General features: G+C 42.9%; 2 protein-coding genes across 2 annotated transcripts; both read right to left on the minus strand.

Moving 5' to 3' along the window:
• Positions 1–2,692: 2,692 nt before the first annotated feature.
• LOC130137402 (uncharacterized) lies at positions 2,693–3,340 on the minus strand. The gene has a single exon (XM_056308559.1). The coding sequence runs from the start codon at positions 3,338–3,340 to the stop codon at positions 2,693–2,695; it is 648 nt and encodes a 215-aa protein (XP_056164534.1).
• A 7,550-nt stretch (positions 3,341–10,890) lies between these two features.
• On the minus strand, positions 10,891–12,514 carry LOC115692356 (protein JINGUBANG). Its single transcript, XM_030619175.2, has one exon. The coding sequence runs from the start codon at positions 12,447–12,449 to the stop codon at positions 11,094–11,096; it is 1,356 nt and encodes a 451-aa protein (XP_030475035.1). The 5' UTR covers positions 12,450–12,514; the 3' UTR covers positions 10,891–11,093.
• Positions 12,515–19,322: the final 6,808 nt, after the last annotated feature.

Genomic DNA, 19,322 nt, shown 5'->3' on the forward strand with positions numbered 1-19,322 from the left:
TATGGTTTTTAATATGAGGATTTTCCAAACTGAAATGTTTGGACTACAACCAAATGAGTTTGACCGTTTGTGCGATGAACAATTTGCAGCATGGTTAAAGACATATGTAAGTTGCCTATGGACCAAAACCAAGTTATTAAAATTATATACATCATTTAGTATAATATATATTATTGACTTTGCATGTGTAACCTTAGGTTCACAGTAATTATGATGGAATTGGAGGGCAAGGATTGCTATATCATCTGTCATGGGGTCCACAGTTAAGAGTTCGAAGTTGGCCAGCATATTTCATAAATGGATATAATTTTCATACTCAAGAATATGGAATGGGAAAATCCACATTGAATAGTGGTGTGTGTGTTCGGTCATCCAATGGTGGCAGTTCAGAAGATGATTTTTATGGCTTGTTCGATGAAATCATAGAGATAGAGTACCCTGGACCATTAATGATGCGGATTGTGTTATTTAAGTGCACGTGGCTCGATCCCGTCAAAGGAATGAAGGTGCATACGAAGTTCAATTTGGTTGAAATAAATCACAAGAAAAGGTATATGAAGTATGAACCATTTGTCTTGGCACAACAAGCAATTCAAGTAATGTTATGCATCATATCCTAATTTGAAACGTGACAAAGCTGATTGGTGGGCTGTATGTAAAATCAAAGCACAGAGGAAAATCGAGGAACACTGGAAGGATAGAGCCTACCAACAAGAGGAAGTGTGTAACACGGTTGAAATTGAGGAATATAACATACCAACTTTACGAGATCCGTGTAGAGCAATGATAGATGTGGATCCAACTGAAATTTGCGAATTAAATGTACAAGAATGTTCAGAATCTGATTTTCAGACAGATGACGAAGACGAAGACGAAGACAAAGTTGAAGATTAAAATTTTTGTCACAAAACACTATAGATGTGTAATTATTAATGCTACAAGTACTATTTTGGTTGTTATCATTATTGTTCTTGTTATTATTGTTATTGTGCTTTTTTATTATTGTTATTGTCGATTATTCTTTTTATTTTAATTGATCGTCCGAAATTTTGTCCCTAAATGCCGACAAGTCAAATATTATTAACGTGCCCTAACATTTCCGATATTCTAATTTCCATTGCAAAATTTGAGATGCCAAAATTTTGGACTGAAAAAAAGACGTAGCAAATTTAGAACCCAAATAAATGAGATGCTAAATTTTTTATCGAAAAAAAGACGTCACAAATTTACAACGATCATGTAGTATGTCCATGTTTGCGACGGACTAGTATAGTCCGTCGCAAACTCAAGCTGTCCGTCGCACATTTGTGACGGACTCAACCTGTCCGTCGCAAATTTGCGACGGATTTTTATTTCCGTCGCAAATTTGCAACTGATTTTTTTTTACGGCGCAAATTTGCAACGGATTTTGATTTCCGTCGGAAATTTTTTGTCGGTCAAAAATTTGCGATGGACATAGAACGTCCGTCGCAAATTTGCGACGGAAAGTGGAGTTCCGTCTCAAATTTACGACGGACTCAACCTGTCCGTCGCAAATTTTCACAAATTTTGCGAGGCAATTTTTACCATTCGAAATTTGCGACGGATAATTTAATCCGTCGCAAATTTGCGACGGATTTTTATTTCCGTCGTAAATTTTTTGTCGGTCGAAAATTTCCGACGGACATAATTTAATCCGTCGCAAATTTGCGACGGAAAGTGGAGTTCCGTCGCAAATTTGCAACGGATCAGTATAGTCCGTCACAAATTTGCGACGGACTCAACCTGTCCATCTCAAATTTGCGACGGATTTTTATTTCCGTCGAAAATTTGCAATGGATTTTTTTTTACGGCCCAAATTTGCGAGGGATTTTTATTTCCGTCGGAAATTTTTTTTCGATCGAAAATTTGCGACGGACTTCCATGTCCGTCGCAAATTTTCGCAAATTTTGCGAGGCAATTTTTACCATTCGAAATTTGCGACGGATAATTTAATCCGTCGCAAATTTGCGACGGATTTTTATTTCCGTCGCAAATTTACAACGGATTTTTTTTCACGGCACAAATTTGCGACGGATTTTTATTTCCGTCGCAAATTTGCAACGGATTTTTTTTTACGGCGCAAATTTGCGATCGATTTTTATTTTCGTCGAAAATTTTTTGTCGGTCGAAAATTTGCGACGGACTCAACCTGTCCGTCGCAAATTTGCGACGGATAATTTAATCCGTCGCAAATTTGCGACGGATTTTTATTTCCTTAGTAAATTTTTTGTCGGTCAAAAATTTGCGACGGACATAATTTAATCCGTCGCAAATTTGCGACGAAAAGTGGAGTTTCGTCGCACATTTGCGACGGATCAATATAGTCCGTCGTCAATTTGCGACGGACTCAACCGGTCCGTCGCAAATTTGAGACGGAACTCAACCGGTCAGTCGCAAATTTTGCGATGGAATCAACCTGTCCGTCGCAAATTTTGCGAGGGAATTTTCACCGTTCGAAATTTGCGACGGATAATTTAATCCGTCGTAAATTTCCGACGGATTTTTATTTCCGTCGCAAATTTGCAACGGATTTTTTTTTACGTTGCAAATTTGCGACGGATTTTTTTTTCCGTTGGAAATTTTTTGTCAGTCGAAAAATTGCGACGGACATAAAAAGTCCGTCGCAAATTTGCGACGGAAGGTGGAGTTCCGTCGCAAATTTGCGACATTATTACCCCCTCTCCCCTTCCCCGACGACGCCCAAGCCCGATCTGTGCTGCTCCCACGCCGCCGTCGCCTCAAACCCTCGCAGCCTCGCCCGCAGTCCCCGCCCGTCGCCCGCGTGTCCCCCCCTCCCGTCGGCGGCCGCCGGCCGCCCGCCCCACGCCCACCCCGCCCGTCGCCCGCCCGGCGGCCGCGCGCTCGCTGTCGCAGCCGTCACCGTCGCCGTCGCCGCTACCTGGGCCTCAGCAGCCCGCCTGCAGCCTCCCTCGCGGCCGCCCCCAGCCCCCCGCCTCGCCGCCGATCGCGGCGGCCGCCCGCCCGAGCCTCTCCCGCCCGCTGCCCGCCCCGCCGGGTCGCGCCGCTCGCCCCGCCCGCCTCGCCGCCTCGTAGCGGCCCGAAGCCTCTCCGCGCCAACCGCAGGACCGACGCTGTCGCCGCCGGCCTCGCGCCTCGCCCGCCCGCTGCGGCCGCCCACGCCGTCGGCCCGCAGCCGCTCGCCATCGCCGTCGCCGCCCACCATCGCCCGGCCGAGGCTATCGCCGGAGCCAGCCCCCGCCCGTTGCCGCCCTCGCCGGGAAAGCGACAGCCCACCGCCGCCGCCGGGCCGCCCGCCTTGGACGCCGTCATCACTGTCGCCGCCGGCCGGCCTCCGCATGGGTCGGCCAGCCGGCCACCCGCCTCCTAGTCGCCGGCCGACGCTGCGCCGCCGAAGCCGCCGCCGCCGACGCCTCGCCGCCGCCCGACGCCGTTGCCGCCGACCAACGCCATCGCCGCCGAGCCCGCCGTCGTTTGCCCGGTCGTGGCCGAGCACCTGGCCGACTAGTCACCATTTGGGCCCACACCCGCGCCGGGACCGCCACTGTTCGGTCGGCCGGTTTTTGTTGTCCTTGAACCAAGTAAGCAACTCCCTAAACCCTAGTTAGTATAATTAGGTAATTAGTCGGACTTGTTTATGGATTATTTAGGATCACTTTTCGTTGGCTAAGTTACGGGTCGATTTCAGGATTGCATGTGGCTTTGATCGATGGTCGACTGGTTAATTTGTCTATTATGTGGATGATTAAGCGTTAAATGACGATAAGGTGATTGATTAAGCGTTTTCACAGAAAATGCTTGAAAATTGAACATTTCTATAAAAAATCATAAAAAAATTACGAAAAATTAAAAAAACGGTATATGTTGGCAACAAATATGAAATTTGACTGTAAAAGTTTTTTAAAATTTTTAAAAAACAAAAAATTTCATAACATCACAAAATGGCAAAAATTAATAGTGACCACCCATTTTGAGTGAAATTTAGATTTTTTAACGTTCCGGGACAAAAAATATTAAAATATTAAAAATTTTCATAACCTTATAAAATGGCTTAAAATAAATGTGGTCACCCATTGTGAGGGAAATTTTTATTGTTATTGGGTGAAAAAAAAATTAAAAAAATATAAAATTTCAAAACTGCATAGAATTGCCTAGAAAACATGTAGCCATCAACTTGCAGTGAAATTTAAATTTTTTAGGTTGCCAAAAAAATTAGAATTTAAAAATTTTCAAAACTTCACTGAATTGGCTTATAATACCTCGCACCACCACTTTTAGTTATATTTAATTTTTTTAACGTGCCCTAAAAATTATTAAAATAAAGAAGGACAAAAATTTTGGAAACTTTACCTAATAGCTTATACTACATGTGGCCACCCAATTTTAGTATGGAAAATTTTTTTTATTTCACGGGAAAAATTTTATATTAAAAAATAATAATTTAAAAATTCTAAAAATTTTTAAATTTCAAAACTTTACAGAATGTCTTAGAATATCGGTGGCCACCAACTTTTAGTGAAATTTTTTTTTTTTAGGTCCCAAAAAAAATTTAACAATAATAACAATTTTTCTCTTACAAAACTTTACAGAATGACTTAGGGTGCGCATGAATACCATTCTGTGCCCCGGCGCTATTTCTGAACAGAAATGATTTTTTTTGATTCTGTGCCCGGAAACAATTTCTGAGTATTTAAAGGCGTTTGATAAACTGTCCAAAATTTCTATTCCTAGAGTAGAAAAGAACAGAAATGCGTTTGGTAACTACACAAAATTTCTGTTCCCAAATAATATTTTAATAATATTTTTGAATTGTTTAATTTTTTTTTTCTTTTTATTCATTTTTTTCTTTGGCCATGGCCGGTCGCCGGCGACCGGCCACAGCCTCCAGGCCGGCGAGGCGTCACGGCCCGCCGGCGAGGTCGCTGCGCGAGGGCGGTGGCTGGACCTCGCCGCCCGGGCGAGGCGGCCTCGCCCGAGACGGCGAGGCTCGGCCTCGCCTAGATCGGGCGAGGCCGAGCCTCGCCGTCGCGACCCACGGCGGCCGACCTCGCCGTGGGTCGCGACGGCGAGGCTCGGCCTCGCCCAGATCGAGCGAGGCCGAGCCTCGCCGTCGCGACCCACGGCGAGGTCGGCTCGCCGTGGTCGCGACGGCGAGGCTCGGCCTCGCCAGATCCGGGCGAGGCCGAGCCTCGCCGTCTCCGGGCGAGGCCAACCTCGCCGTCGCGACCAACGGCGAGGCTCGGCCTCGCCGATCCGGGCGAGGCCGCCTCGCCCAGCGGCGAGGGTCCGCCCCTCGCCCTCGCCGGCGAGGGCGACCCTCGCCTCCGCCGGCGGCGGCGAGGGCCGTGACGCCCTCGCCGGCCCCGGGCCGGTGTGGCCGGTCGCCGGCCGCCGGCGGCCGGCCCAGCCCAAGGAAGAAGAACACAAAAATAAGAAAAGAAAAAAAAGAAAGAAAAGAAAAAAAACTGATTCTCAAAATTGTGCCGAGAAACAAGAAGCAACTTTTTTTTACTTCTTGTTTCTCTTCCAAAACTGTTTCTCGGCACAAATTTTTGCAAAAATGTGCCAAGGAACAAAAAATTTACCAAACGCATTTCTGTTCCCAAACTATTTCTGGGAACAAAAGAACAGAAATTTTCACTATTTGGCACGTTACCAAACGGGCCCTTAGAATACCTGTGGCCACCCACTTTCAGTAAAATTAAAATTTTGTACGTGGTCAAAAAAAATTTAATCAAAATGAATGCGATTCATATAGTGATGTTTGATACCTGTGGCCACCCATATCGTACTCATATATTGATGTTTCATATCAAAATGAATGGGATTCATAGTATATTTGTTCGTAGGAAATTGCACGTCATAAGCACTCGACATTGGCTCATTTCAAGGAAACATTTTCTCAGTCTTTCCATCAAAATGGTAAGCTTCGTCATGTACATCATTATGTGTCCGTAATACGTGTCAATAGTTCTTTCCATATTCGCATAACCTTCCTACTTGTCAGTATAAACGTGGAGGTCATTCGTATAGAAGACAAGCCTCTTCCTCGTCCTCGTCCCCGGCCCTTTCCTCTTCCCCTGTCCCGTCATCTAACCCTCAACCACAATATGGTCCGTCACAATATGGACACGTTGGCCCTTCCTCCAACACTCAACAACATGTTATGGGACTTGGCCACATGCGAACTGAATTTCCTCCAGTTCAATCTCCTTTAGCTCCCTCTCCTTCCGTTCCACCCCATTATTCGGCGGAACAATCGAATATTGACGGAAACACAGGTCAAGAAGATAACCGATTCTTCATATGCCCATTTGGAGATTCGTAAGTACTTCATTTTTATTTTAGTATATGTAATATTTAGGGCTTTAGATATTGATGTCAACTGAATTGTCGATGTTGCACAATATCCGTATGATTACAGATTCATGGATGCTCCGTCTGTTATGAGGGAATTGAACAAAATAGTAAGAAACTTTTGGATGGGAGAGTATATTACTTACAGAAGTGTTCCACAAGAAGTGAAAGAAATGTGGTGGAATGAGTTCAAGGTAAGTTTTACATATTTTATTTTCTCACCAATTAAGTTTGGTGTAGTGTATTGATGGTCAAGAATGATGTAAAGAGACCAGAACAACTCTGTAGTTTTCGATACCTAAAGGACCAGATATTTTCCCCGACATGAACTTTACAAAATCTGTCTATATTTGTCTGGTGCATGGTTATGGATATGTGATCATCATAATAACTTTCAATTTGTGTTTTTATTCATTGCAGCAGAAGTTCAAGTGGGAGGAAGCGGAAGACAATGAAGTGAGAAGAATTTTCGATAAGAAAAACGGTGATTTTATGCGAAATGTCATGAATAGAGCGAAGATCAAGCAAGTGAAGCCGTCTTTCTTTACAGCTGACAATTGGGCGGCAATTAACAGATTTTGGGCATCTGAACAGAGTCGGCAACTCTCTGAGCAGAATAAGAAGAATCGATCTTCTAGTTCTAGTGATGGGTCAACCACATATGCTGGGGGCTCTATCAACATTGCGGAGCATCGCAAACGACTGGTAAGTCTGTTAAATGAGTTATAAGTTAATTTAATTCAATTACTCATGTTTACATTTTGTAGGCACAAGAATTGGGGACGGAACCGACATTTGCAGCTACATTTGAACGCACATTTCAAAAGAAAGATAAGACATGGACTGGCGATCGAGCAAAAGCTGTTAAGGTATGTAAGGTTATACTTTGGCTTATATGTAAACTATAATGAAAACCGTGAATGCTTTCAATATTTATGGTAGATATATATAGTGATTTTATTTTCATCTACATTGTTAATGTAGGAAAAATATGATGAACTTTTAATGAGCAGTGCTAGTGGTAGTGATGATTGTCCTGAGTCCGGGCCACCAGTTGATAATATGGCATTATGGATGGAGGCAACGGGTGGGGTGAAAAAAGGGAAAATATTTGGGATGGGATCGTTGTCAAGGATGTACATGCCGAATAATCCTGGAAGTTCATCATCCACTGCGACTGGTCGAAGGAGGCCACGACAAGACGAGCAATTGACCCAAGAAGTGCATCGTCTGAATAATTTACTTGTTCAGAAGGACGAACAAATAAATAACTTGGAACAACAAATGAGACTCGTTATGCGACACCTTAACCTCAATCGCTATGACGATCCTCCTGTACCTCCAGCCAATCCAATAGGTGATGGGCACAATGATGACCAACACATTGATGCCGAGAGTGCTATGATGATGATGATGATGATGATGATTTTCTCCAGTCTTTCTAGTTAAAATTCTCAAAATCGGGGGTAAGCTTGCTTCATAATCTTGGTTTTTCATAATTTCACTCATATTCATATGTAAGAACATTCATATTCGTCCTGAAACGTATTTTTGTTAACCCTCTTGTTATTTTACACCTAGTTTCACATCCATGCATAAACGCTTCTTTTATATTCTGGACTGATTTATGTATCGACATTTCCTCAGGTCTCGACAAAAGTGACTACTTTTGGTGTCCTGCCATCGTACCAAAGCTGCGTCTTCTTGTGTATGGTTTTTCTGCGTCTTCTATGGTTGTCCCGTCTCTTAGTTCATGTTTTGAATGTATTGTAAGATTGGATATCAAATAGCATCATGTCAGACTCTGCAACTTTTCTTCAGTTATTTGTTTCAATTATATGTCATTGTGGCTGGTTTGTCAGAATCTATGGTTTGTTCGTTTTTCTGTTTCAATTATATGTCATTGTCTCCTTTGTTTGATATGGACAAGAATTTATGGCCGAAATGATGTAAAAACAGCGACGAATATTTTAAGCCGAATTTTGCGATCATTACAGTTCGTCGCTAATTTGCGACGAAATTTGCGACGAAATTGCGACGAAATTTGCGATGAATTTTGCGACGAATTTTGCGACGAAATATTTGCGATGAATTTTGAGACGGATTGTATTCGTCGCTAATTTTGTGACGAATTTTGCGACGAAATTTGTGACGAATTTTGCGACGATTTTGCGACGGAATTTGCGACGAAATTTTGCGACGAATTTTGCGACGAATTTTGCGACGAATTTGCGACGAATTCGTCGCAAATTTGTGACGAAATATTTGCGACGAATTTTGCGACGGATTGACGGATTGTATTCGTGGCTAATTTGCAACTAATTTTGCGACGAATTTTGCGACGAACTTTTAAATTTTCCGTCGCAAAATTTTGCGACGACCTAGTAGTGACGGAATTTTTTCCGTCGCAAAATTCGTCGCAAATTTGATTTGCGACGGATTTTTCCAAATTTTCCGTCGCAAATTTCGTCGTTAATCCGGTGTTTTTTTGAAGTGTCTTTTCTTATCTTTTTTGGAATTTTTGCACCTACATATTTGTTAAATTATATATATAGAACAAATCCAAAATTATATTGATTTAAGATATCAAATAGGTTAATATTATTCTATAATGATATTAAAATAGATCTCATTAATGTCTATATAGTAAAATCTTCTGTGCCTCGCAATAATTCCTGTTAATTTTGGACTGTTTTTTTTTTGTCCTTAGAATTGTCATATCTGTACTTGTGATGAATGTAGAAAGATCTCAAAAGTTGTCCAGAACGATGGCTAATATTGCTGATTAAATACAAATTACACGCTGCGAGATTGAACAAGAGAGATGAATAAGGAATTTTGTGGAAAGTCCGAGCATGGAAAAAGGCTATATGTAGTGCAAATAGATAACCACATTTTTCAGCTTTATTTATAGAAAACAATAATATTTTGTTGCCATGCTCGAGTTTAGGACAATCACATTTAATTCGCATGGTGCTTTTATCATCGAAGTATAAATAAAGATGGATAATCCCACCAAAGATAGTAAACTTTTCTTCGTGGGACATTGAACTCCTAAATTTTTTTCATCTCATCAAAACCTCAAATTTGTAGTAATAACATAAAAATACTTTTCATTAGATTTCTGTCCAGGCCGTTAGAAATCCGACTGCATTGTCCAAGCATGCCGCCACGTCAGATATTTAACAGCCATTACGGACGAATTTGTGACGGAATGCATTTTTGAGTCACCAGTATAAGTTCAGAGTTTGATGAGACGAGAAAAAGTTTGAGGTACGGATATTTCACGGAGAAAAATTTAAGGTTTTTTAAGAGATTTTTCGGGAAAAAAAGGGCTTGCAGAAGGTCGTTGGTTTACTCTGTATCTAGTGTCACTACAACAAAATGCTCATATGCCCGCACTTCATTTAATGCTAAATGTTTATTTATTCTACATAAAATAAATGGGATATAGAGACAATGTCTGGTATATTATACTTGAGATCTTTCTGGAGAGAGTAGACGTGTGGTCTAGTGTAACCGAGACCAATTTCATCTGGATATATTTCAATTATCCGAAGGAATGGATTCCTTTCTTTGGCGTGATGTCATGATTATTGACAATCCTAGCAAGAATCTTGAGGATATGTTAGTATTCAACGCATATGGGTTCTTGATATTAGTAATAAAATGAGATTTTCAATCATTTAATCTATCAAGAGTCAGCCAAATTACTTTTATTAGAGAAATTGAGAAATTAGAGTATGTTCTTGTCAAAGCGCATTGGGAAGACGAGCTTTCTCTTTGGAAGGAAGTAATTGACTGGAGAAGTAAATTATTTAAGACAAACTTTAGTGGCGGTCCACCCTAATGCATTTGCTTCGTGATCATCTCTATCAATCTTCCCATCGCTCTCCCACCTTTTGGGCCCGAAAGACAATTCACTTTTCAACTTTGGCCAACTTTAAAAAAAAAAAATGGGGATATTCTAGGGACCTTGAGGAAAGGTATGAACATCGAAAAAGTAGTAACATCAAGTCTAATCGAGAGAAGGATGACGAGGAAACATTACGTGCAAGTAGAAAGGATCAGATATACAATACTAATCCTAGTTTTCAACACCCACCCATGTAATAAAAAAGACAATGCTGTCCTATTTGTAAACAAAGGTTTCATTTTCACCACCTCCGCCGAAGGATAAGACGATGTTCTCACCTCTGGATGATGCCGCGAGTTCAGAATAAATTAGAGCTATGATGCGCCAATAGGGAGGGACGGTAGCATCTTGTGCCACAAGATAATGGACAAACGTGACGATGAAAATTTCGTTGCAGTAGCATCAATAGCCTTGCTTATGACATTTTCATGGGTGGTGATGTAGCATATATAGCTTGATCTGAATATATTGTAATAAGCTTGATATTTGTTGATAGCGTTTATGGAGAATAGCTAATGCTGGTAGCCTTTTGCATGACGTTTATTATCTCATAAGAAAAACAAGAGAAAAATGAACAGATTTTCGTGTCGGGAAACACGAACTCAGTACACCAACTATTATCAATAAATATAATCATGAAATTGATAAGAGTATAAACTCTGATTGACAACAATTTCTTCAAGGAGGGGAAAAAAAGGACCTATTCACAAGATGGTGCCACAAAAAAGCCTGAAAAAAAACAGCTTATACCATAATTTCTAAGTTCTTTTTTTCGTCCTACAAAATTTATTCGCTTTATTTTGCCTCACGAATTCAAATTTCAACAAGATCCCAGCCGGCCCTTGTCGACGGTCGAAACCAAGAATCGCCACACTCGAATCTCGCCGTCCAGGCTTCCGCTGAACACCGTGACGAGGCCGTCTCCGCCGGAAACGGCAACCAGCGACTTCACGGGCCTCCGGTGGCCCTCCAGCACGGCCAAGCAACAGTACCTGCCCTCCGCTGCCCGCCGCCAGATCCTCACCGTCCGATCCGCCGACCCGCTGAGCAGCAGATCGGAGACGCTGGTCAGGCACAGGATCGCCTTGGCGTGCCCTCTCAGAGCGCCCGTCACCACCATGTGGTTGGCGCTGTCCTCTCGCTCCCACACCAGTATCGAGCGGTCGCACGCGCCCGAGAACAGCACCGACCCGTCCGCGGCCAATGCGAGCGCGTTGACCGCCGACCTGTGCTTCTCCAGCGTCGCCACCAGGGAGTGCCGCTCCTCGCCCGTCTGCCTCGCCCAGACCCGGATCCTCTTGTCCGCTGACCCGGTGTAGACCGTCCCGTCGGTGGCCACCACCACAGCGTTGACCGCGTCGTGGTGGGCCCGGACGGACTCCAGGCACCGGAGATCGGAGCCGCTGTCGCCGCCGCCGCGCCATGCCTTGAGGGTCTTGTCCCAGGAGACGGAGTAGACAAGGCCGCCGTTCGCCGCGAGGGCGGAGACAGCGTCGGCGTGCTCGATCCAGAGCTGCTTCCGGTGGCGGCGTACCGTGACGTAGTTCTTCGGGAGCATGAAGCGGCGGAGGCGGTCGCCTACGGTGGGGAGGGTCGCGACCAGCCCGTGCCGCCCGTCTGCCGCTGCCTGCCAGACGCGGATCTTCGAGTCCTGGTGCGCGGTGAAGACCCGGCCACCGCAGAAGACGACGGACTTGACGGAGCCCGAGGATGAGGCGCGGGTGTTGAAAGCGTCGATGCGGGAGATCTCGCCGCCGGCGGAGCCATCGGAGGTGTCGTAGACGTGGATCTCGTGGCCGCAGGCGGCGTAGAGGAGCTTGCCGTGGGGGGCGAGGCAGGTGATGGGGAGGAGGCAAGGAGCAGACAGAGCGTAGAGGAGGTGGTGAGAGACGGAGAGGTGGAGGGATTCGGTGGTTGGGGTTTGGAGGGAAGGGACGGACGGTAGCGTTTGGAGGGAGAGGTTGGACTCGATGCTGCTGCTGCTGGTGTCGCGAGAGGTTGAGCTTGACGATGAGGAGGATGATGACGACGTGCCGCCGCTCGGAGAGCCGGAGGAGGGGCTTGTGCCGCCGTTAGACGATTGGTAGAGGGACAAAGGGACGGTGGCGTCGGCGGCGGTGGCAGTGCAGGAGGAAGAGGAGGAGGAGCAGGTGGCGAGCCATGACCGGACCTTCATGGCCGTAGTCCTTGTTTTCGAGCGGGGGCGAGAGAGGAGTCTAGGGGCTGCATAAATAGAAACGCATGGGAGGGGGACTGAGGAAACAATATTTAGCTATAGACAATAGACATGATCAAGTATAAAGAAAAACTTTTCGCAACTTGCATTTCTTTATTTGTCTAGTGTGTACATTTCCTCGAAAGAGTGATGGTAGACACAAGACATCCTAAACTCGCCCCCGACCGATAGGATATGCGAGATTGTTTGAGAACCCGACTACTTTTCGTTAGCTTCATTTATTTTGCAAAAAATAAATATTTTATAAAATATTTTTCTAAAATTAATCGTTTATATCGCTTGAGATAATTAGTCAATGAAAAGTAAGAAATATTACCAAAAAGGGAGAAAAGTACCAAAAAAGTCTTAAACTTATTGCATTGGTACCAATTCAGTCATAAACATTTTAATTGGATCAATTTAGTCTTAAATATGTTCACATTGATATCAATTCAGTCCATCCGGCCAATTTATGCCGGAAATCGCTGACGTAGATGCCGGCAGTCCTACGTGGCACCGCCGGCCGACGTTGACGTGGATAAATTTTATAATTTTTTTAAATTTCTTTAATGTTTGTTTTCTCTTCCCAGAACTGGTGGGCCGGCGAGGTCGCCGGCCAACCATCGCCGACCACAGGCTAGAATGGGCGAGGGCCCCTGCACCCTTGCCGGCCACAGGCGAGGACCGAAACCCTCGTCTGTTGGCCGGTGAGGGCGGCAACGCCCTCACCCAGACCAGGCGAGGGCGTCGCGGCCCTCGCCTGCCACGAGCGAGGCTCGCGGTGCCCTCGCCTTGTCTGGGCGAGGGCTTCGCCGCCCTCGCCGGTCGGGCCGTTGCCTGTGGCTGGTGAGGGCATAGCAGCCCTCACTCGTGGCTAGCGAGGGTGCAGGGGCCTTCACCCAAACCAGCTTGTGGCCGGCAATAGTCGATCGACGACCTCACCGACCATCCAGTTCTGGGAAGAGAAAAAAAATATTAAAAAAATCTGAAAAAATTATTTAAAATTTATCCACGTCAGCGCCAGCGGTGTCACGTATAACCGCTGGTGTCCGCGTCAACAATTTCCAACATAAATTGGTTGAATGGACTAAATTGGTACCAATGTAAAAAGGTTTGGGACTAAATTGATCCAATTGAAAGGTTTAGAACTAAATTGGTACCAATACAATAGGTTTATGACTTTTTTTGGTACTTTTCCCAGCAAAAAAGTCATCAATATGTTGCACTTGTGTCAATTTAGTCATACCTTTCGATTATACCAATTTAGTCCTAATAGTTTTTTCGATCAGTTTTGATCGGAAAACGCTAACGTGACGGACTAGTCAAAGTCTATTGTCTTATGTGGCTCTGACGTGGACAAGATTTTCTTTTTTTTTCCTTTTTATTTTTTCTTTCCTCTTCGCCAATGGCTGGAGATCGGCTACAAGGGAAGCTGGCAAGGGCTTGCAGGCCCTCGCCCTGTGGCCGGCGAGGGTCGCTAGGACTTCTCCGCCACAATAAAGGAAAAGAAAATAAATAATTTAAATTTCAAAAAATTTTAAAAAAAAATTAATAAAAATTGTCCATGTCAGCGTCAACGATGCGGTGTAGGATGGCTAATGTCCACATTGGTCATTTCTATCCATAATTGACAGGATAGACTCCATTGACAAATTGTCATAAGGTTTAAGACTAAATTCGCCAAATTAAAAGGTTTAAGATCGAATTGTACAAGTACAATAGGTTTATGACTTTTTTGGTAATTTTTCCATAAAAAATACTTTTATTATTGAAAATAATTATATATAATCATCTACATGGATGATGAAAATATATTTCATTCATTTATTGTAAGCGATACAAGTAATTATTTTTTGGAAAATATTTTTCAAAATATTCATTTTTACGAAATAAACGCACCTTTAATGAGAGAATTTGAATTGACGCATGGGACCTCTCTTGTCCTCTTTTTCTCTTCCACTCCAAGCTCCCTTGACTGAAAAGTAACTCTCAGACGAGGGAGGCTCCATCTTCCCAATTTGAATTGAGATTTTCTCTCCCAATCTAATCTAGCAGCATTTTATTTTATCAAGTTTTTTTGTTTTTTTTTTTCCTTCACACACTACTTATGCTCTTTGCTACTTGCTAGTGTATGTTCCACTTCCATTGTTAGGAATCAACCCGCTGCTTCAAATTCTCCAAACCAAGAAGTTCACCAAGATCAAGGAGGGATACGATGAGTTCATACTGCACTGGAAGTAGCAATACGACTTTTTCAAGTTTTAGAAGTTCTCATCTCCTAATTTAGATCTAGATGTGGGATCTCTTCTCTCCCGATCTAGATTTAGATCTGAGAGTTCCCTAGAGACGTTTTTGTGCTCGTTCAATCTTTTCCCAATCTAGATTTATATTTGGGAGCCTGTTCAACCTGTATTTGATGTCTCCGTATGGTGATAATATTGAGAACGCTGAATCTAAGTGTACACCACCTACTGGGCAAGCCATAACCAATGGAGAAAGAGATTACGATGTGCGCTCGTCACTTATGATAATGCAAGATCTAGTGAACAATCGACATTCGTTTTGTTTAATGTTGAGACAGATTTGTTCTCATGAGATGAAAGTCTGCTTATCACTACAGTTTATGATTTATTCTTGTACTTTGGATTTGCTTTGTTTTAAAGCTCTCATGTATTATTTTAAAATCTTGAAATATAAAAAAAAAAATTTGATGAATTGAGCGAGGACATCGATCAACTTCAGCACTTGAGCAATCCGATGGATGGCACGTGTTGCTCATTATTTTCAGCAGTTGGATTTTATTTTGTTTTTTCCTAAAAAATTCTTTAAAGTTGAAAACCCAAGAGCAAAACCACCGTTGGAGCAGCTTCTCTCTCTTTGAACCCCTCACCTTGTTGCCATTCTCACCGGAAACGTCGCCGCCTGCCACCACTTGCCCCACCACGGGCCGCCGCCTTTGTTCGACCGCCACGATGTCGTTGGCAACCCGGCGCCTCCCGTCGGGAAAGGAGAGTAGTTTAGTCTAGTATGTCAAAATTATACCAAAAATACCCAAACATAGTCGTACCAAGAGAAATAAGAAAAAGCGATTATTAATAATTACTATTCCATAAATATGTGGGGGCTGAGAGAGGACGTGGAAAGTGACGCGTTGGAAGATGACAGAAGGAAGAGATGAGACGGGGACATGATTGATGGTACGATGCGACCGAGGTTGTCAAAAGGACGAACTGGGGCATCTTCGTGCGTCCCAGATAAGACGTTGAATTAGGAAGTAGATGTTGAATTAGTCATCATCCTAGATCATGTCGCACTCCTTAATGGTTATACACGTATGAACATGGTAGTCAAAAAAAAAGAGAAAATTAAGCAAGACGGCGATTTGGCAGATTAGATCAAGGAGGGTTTGAGCGCTTTCGGTCGACGATCGAACTATCCTATCGACTATCTCGTAGGATTGCCATGTATTAATTTGGGCCTGACCGAGTATATCAAATTACAGGAGAAAACACACGAAATCCCATGCATGGATAAATTTAATGGGAGCAAACACGCAAAAGCATCTATCAATAGGGACGACAAGGATGAATCTTAGAGTCCTGATATTTTGAAGATTTCAATCATTATAAGATCTAAAAAGGGTCAGAATGCACGATTGTCATTGGCGTGGAGTCAAAGGCTGAGGGGGAAGCCGGAAGTAGAAGACAGAGGTCGAGGGGGCTCGTGGGCGTGGAGGCGGTCGCGCATGGAGTTCGGCATTGGAATCGCCGGAGGTGATGGAGTCGAGCAGCAGCTCGGCGGAGGCAAGCAGAAGGAGAGAGAGAGAGAGAGAGAGCATGAAGTGAGGGCAATATTGAAAGAAAAACAATTCATCAAACTTTAGAAATAGCATTCCGAAAATGCTAAAAGCTCATTGCCCAACGAGACTCGAAGCCAACGAGGATGAAGCGCTTCTATTGATTTCTTGAAGTCCTGGTATTTTGGCAACTTCGACCATTACAAAATTTAAGGAAAGATGATAAGGAAAACGCGGTAATGTCAGGAAGATAAAAGAAGAGAAAGAGATGCAAGCAACTTTTTCTCCTGCACTTTGGAAAATGTTAAGGGGCCCCTCCGCTCCAGTTGGTGCCAGTCCCACAAAGGCGGGGGGCGGAGAGGATGATGCTGTAAACCGTGCGCTTTTTAGCATAGCAACAATCAAGACGAGAAAGAGGGATAAATGTCACAAAAAGGAAGACCCAAAACAAAAGAAAATCATCAGAAAAATAAAGAAGAATAAAAAGAAAAAGGAAAATGATGGGTGATGATATTTGGAGAAAAATAAATGTTCATGTGTGCTCCGTGAGCCCGCTCGATCTGGGTCGTTCGGATTAAGCGATCGAGGTGTGCGTTGAATTCGCGATTTGCACGACATTTGATGGTGAGATCGATGGAATTCGCACGATCCAAAAGCCATGCTGAGATCGCTCGTGCGGGAAGGAGAATAGGGTGTTTTACATTCCGGGAAATGGAGGTACATCATTGTCTAATCCGCCTATAGGTCCCACCGAAGACAAATGTCATTTTCTTTATCTTTCTTTCTGTCCCCTGTAATTAAAGAAGACGGATCCCCTCCCCATCACCGTCGCGTTAGAGTTATCGTGAAATTGGGTCCCACATCATCCTTAGCTTGGCAATTTCGATGCGTTTTTGGCCTTTCTATATATCATCATGATAAAAAGCTTGACTCGGTAATTGGAATGATTAGGAGAAGAGAACTTTGCAAATACGTGACCGTATTAAAAATATTGAATTTAAGCGATGCGGGATATCACACCTCAACAGTTCGTGCTACAAAACAATTCATGAGATTAATGTACAATGTGAAATGACAAACTCTGAATGTTCTAAACAAGATGATATATCTGCGAGATAAATAAGGATACTCAAAGATCGGATTGTTACTTTTTTTTTTTTTGTTCCTTTTGCCGCTCGTCTAGTATTAAGCTGTATCGAAATAGTTATTACTTCTGTAATGTGGAGCTGTTATAGCTATGCCATAGTATGATTCATGTAATCGATTAGCTATTGCTTTTGTTTGGTTTGCATTGTAATAGCGAAAGAATAAAGATAATAATAAATTATTGATTACAATATCAAGAAAATAATATTAATTTATCACATGGATTCATTACAATATAAAGCTGTCCAATTCTACATGAATAATATAAATCAAGGAAACTAATTAGCAATTGAGAGAGTTATAATGTCATTACCAATATTATATTTCATCAAGAAATATCGATTAATCACATGTAGAGTTCAATTAAGTAGTTAGCAATATACCGCGGATATTATAACATATAATATCACTAATTAATTCGTTCATAACAAATGTACTTATGACTTTAATTAACCATAAATATCAATCATAATATAGAATATTTTGTCGGCATTCAAAAATACGATGCCAATTAAAGCAAAATTAAAATGTAATCAACCAAATCCCAATCTTATTATAATGTGGCAGAATAAACAGTTTGAATGCTTTCGGTGCACCATGATTTCGTCTGCCAAGTCAACATTATGGTACAAAGTATTTTGACTTTACTCAAAAGCAAATAGTTGGGTAGAACTTGCGCTTTTAAAGTGGCACGTAACTCAAAGAGACTATATATGGGCGCATATATTTATGCCACGTAACTCAACTATGGTTTTCTAATTTTCCTTTTCTTTTAGACTTTGAATTCGAGAGGTTTTTCCCTCTCAAGTTCTACATTGACTTTGGCCAAAGGTTCCTCCTTAAGGAGCCGGTCCAACCAATGAGCAGCCAGTGATGAATGACATATGGTTCCCTTTCTTCACCAATTTTTAGGTTTTGACTACTTTGTGCCATACACAGGAATAGTATGTAGACCCAAAGTGATTGCCAATCATAAAACAATGGAGCAGCCGATGAAGGGTAACTGCAGGGTTAATGTATGATCAAAATCTTTTGTTTCAAATATTCATCTGATGAAAGAAAGGAAGAATGTAATGTTAGGATTATGGTCTGTGTTATGTCGTACCTGATGTTCTTGAAATTTGTCTGTCTAACTCAGCACTCATCTCTTTCAAGATCCCTTCGTGGTTGACTAATTTATGGCGGCTTTATATGCCGGCCTCGACTTTACAGTTGCTTGATCATCATCGCGATATGAGCAAATAGAATCAGATAATAAACCAGAGGCCAAAATTGTGGAGTTATTCGATTGCATCCCACCTAGAGGTTGAATAGTCACAAGGAAAGGGCTGGATAGTTCTTGCCATTCGTTGTTTGGTGTCATATAATATTTCACAGACACCGATTCCGTGAATGGCAATGAAATCGATGCTAACTGACTAGTGCCTATGCGGATCTCTTCAGACGAATCCAATCGCCAAATGCTGAAACATTGTATATCTACGTCGAATCAGTCCAAGGCGACCCTTTTATGCGTGGTTGTAAATTGTGATTATCTTGCCTATTTGCGCAGAACATTTTTTGTGGAGTCAATGACGGTCGCGGCCATTACTTGTTGTTTCACATGGCAACAAGCATTCATTACAAATGGAAGATCCTTCATATCAGTTTCACAAGGGCAAGTTCATCATGATGCAGAGCAACAGGTTTGAGAAAAGTTCCGGGCAGAAAACTAGGAAGGAAATTGTAAAACTCCCGGCTGTTTCGTAGTGTCCTTCTAATTTTGTTCATCCGGACATGCATCTGCATAACTTTATAAGAGATCGTGCGCACTAGACCTCAGAAAATAGCTTCAGGACAATGTTAATGCGTGAGAAACAATCAAGCTTGTTCGGTCCTGTTAAGAGGAACTA

The sequence above is a fragment of the Syzygium oleosum genome, unplaced genomic scaffold (genome assembly GCF_021117445.2).
Source record: "Syzygium oleosum isolate NSW1041296 unplaced genomic scaffold, Sole_v2.1 Sole_v2.01, whole genome shotgun sequence".
NCBI lineage: Eukaryota > Viridiplantae > Streptophyta > Magnoliopsida > Myrtales > Myrtaceae > Syzygium > Syzygium oleosum.

What these genes read in the sequence shown, in the direction of transcription:
- LOC115692356 (XM_030619175.2), bottom strand. Translation starts at nt 12,449, where the DNA reads ATGAAGGTCCGGTCATGGCTCGCCACCTGCTCCTCCTCCTCTTCCTCC.
- LOC130137402 (XM_056308559.1), bottom strand. Translation starts at nt 3,340, where the DNA reads ATGCGGAGGCCGGCCGGCGGCGACAGTGATGACGGCGTCCAAGGCGGG.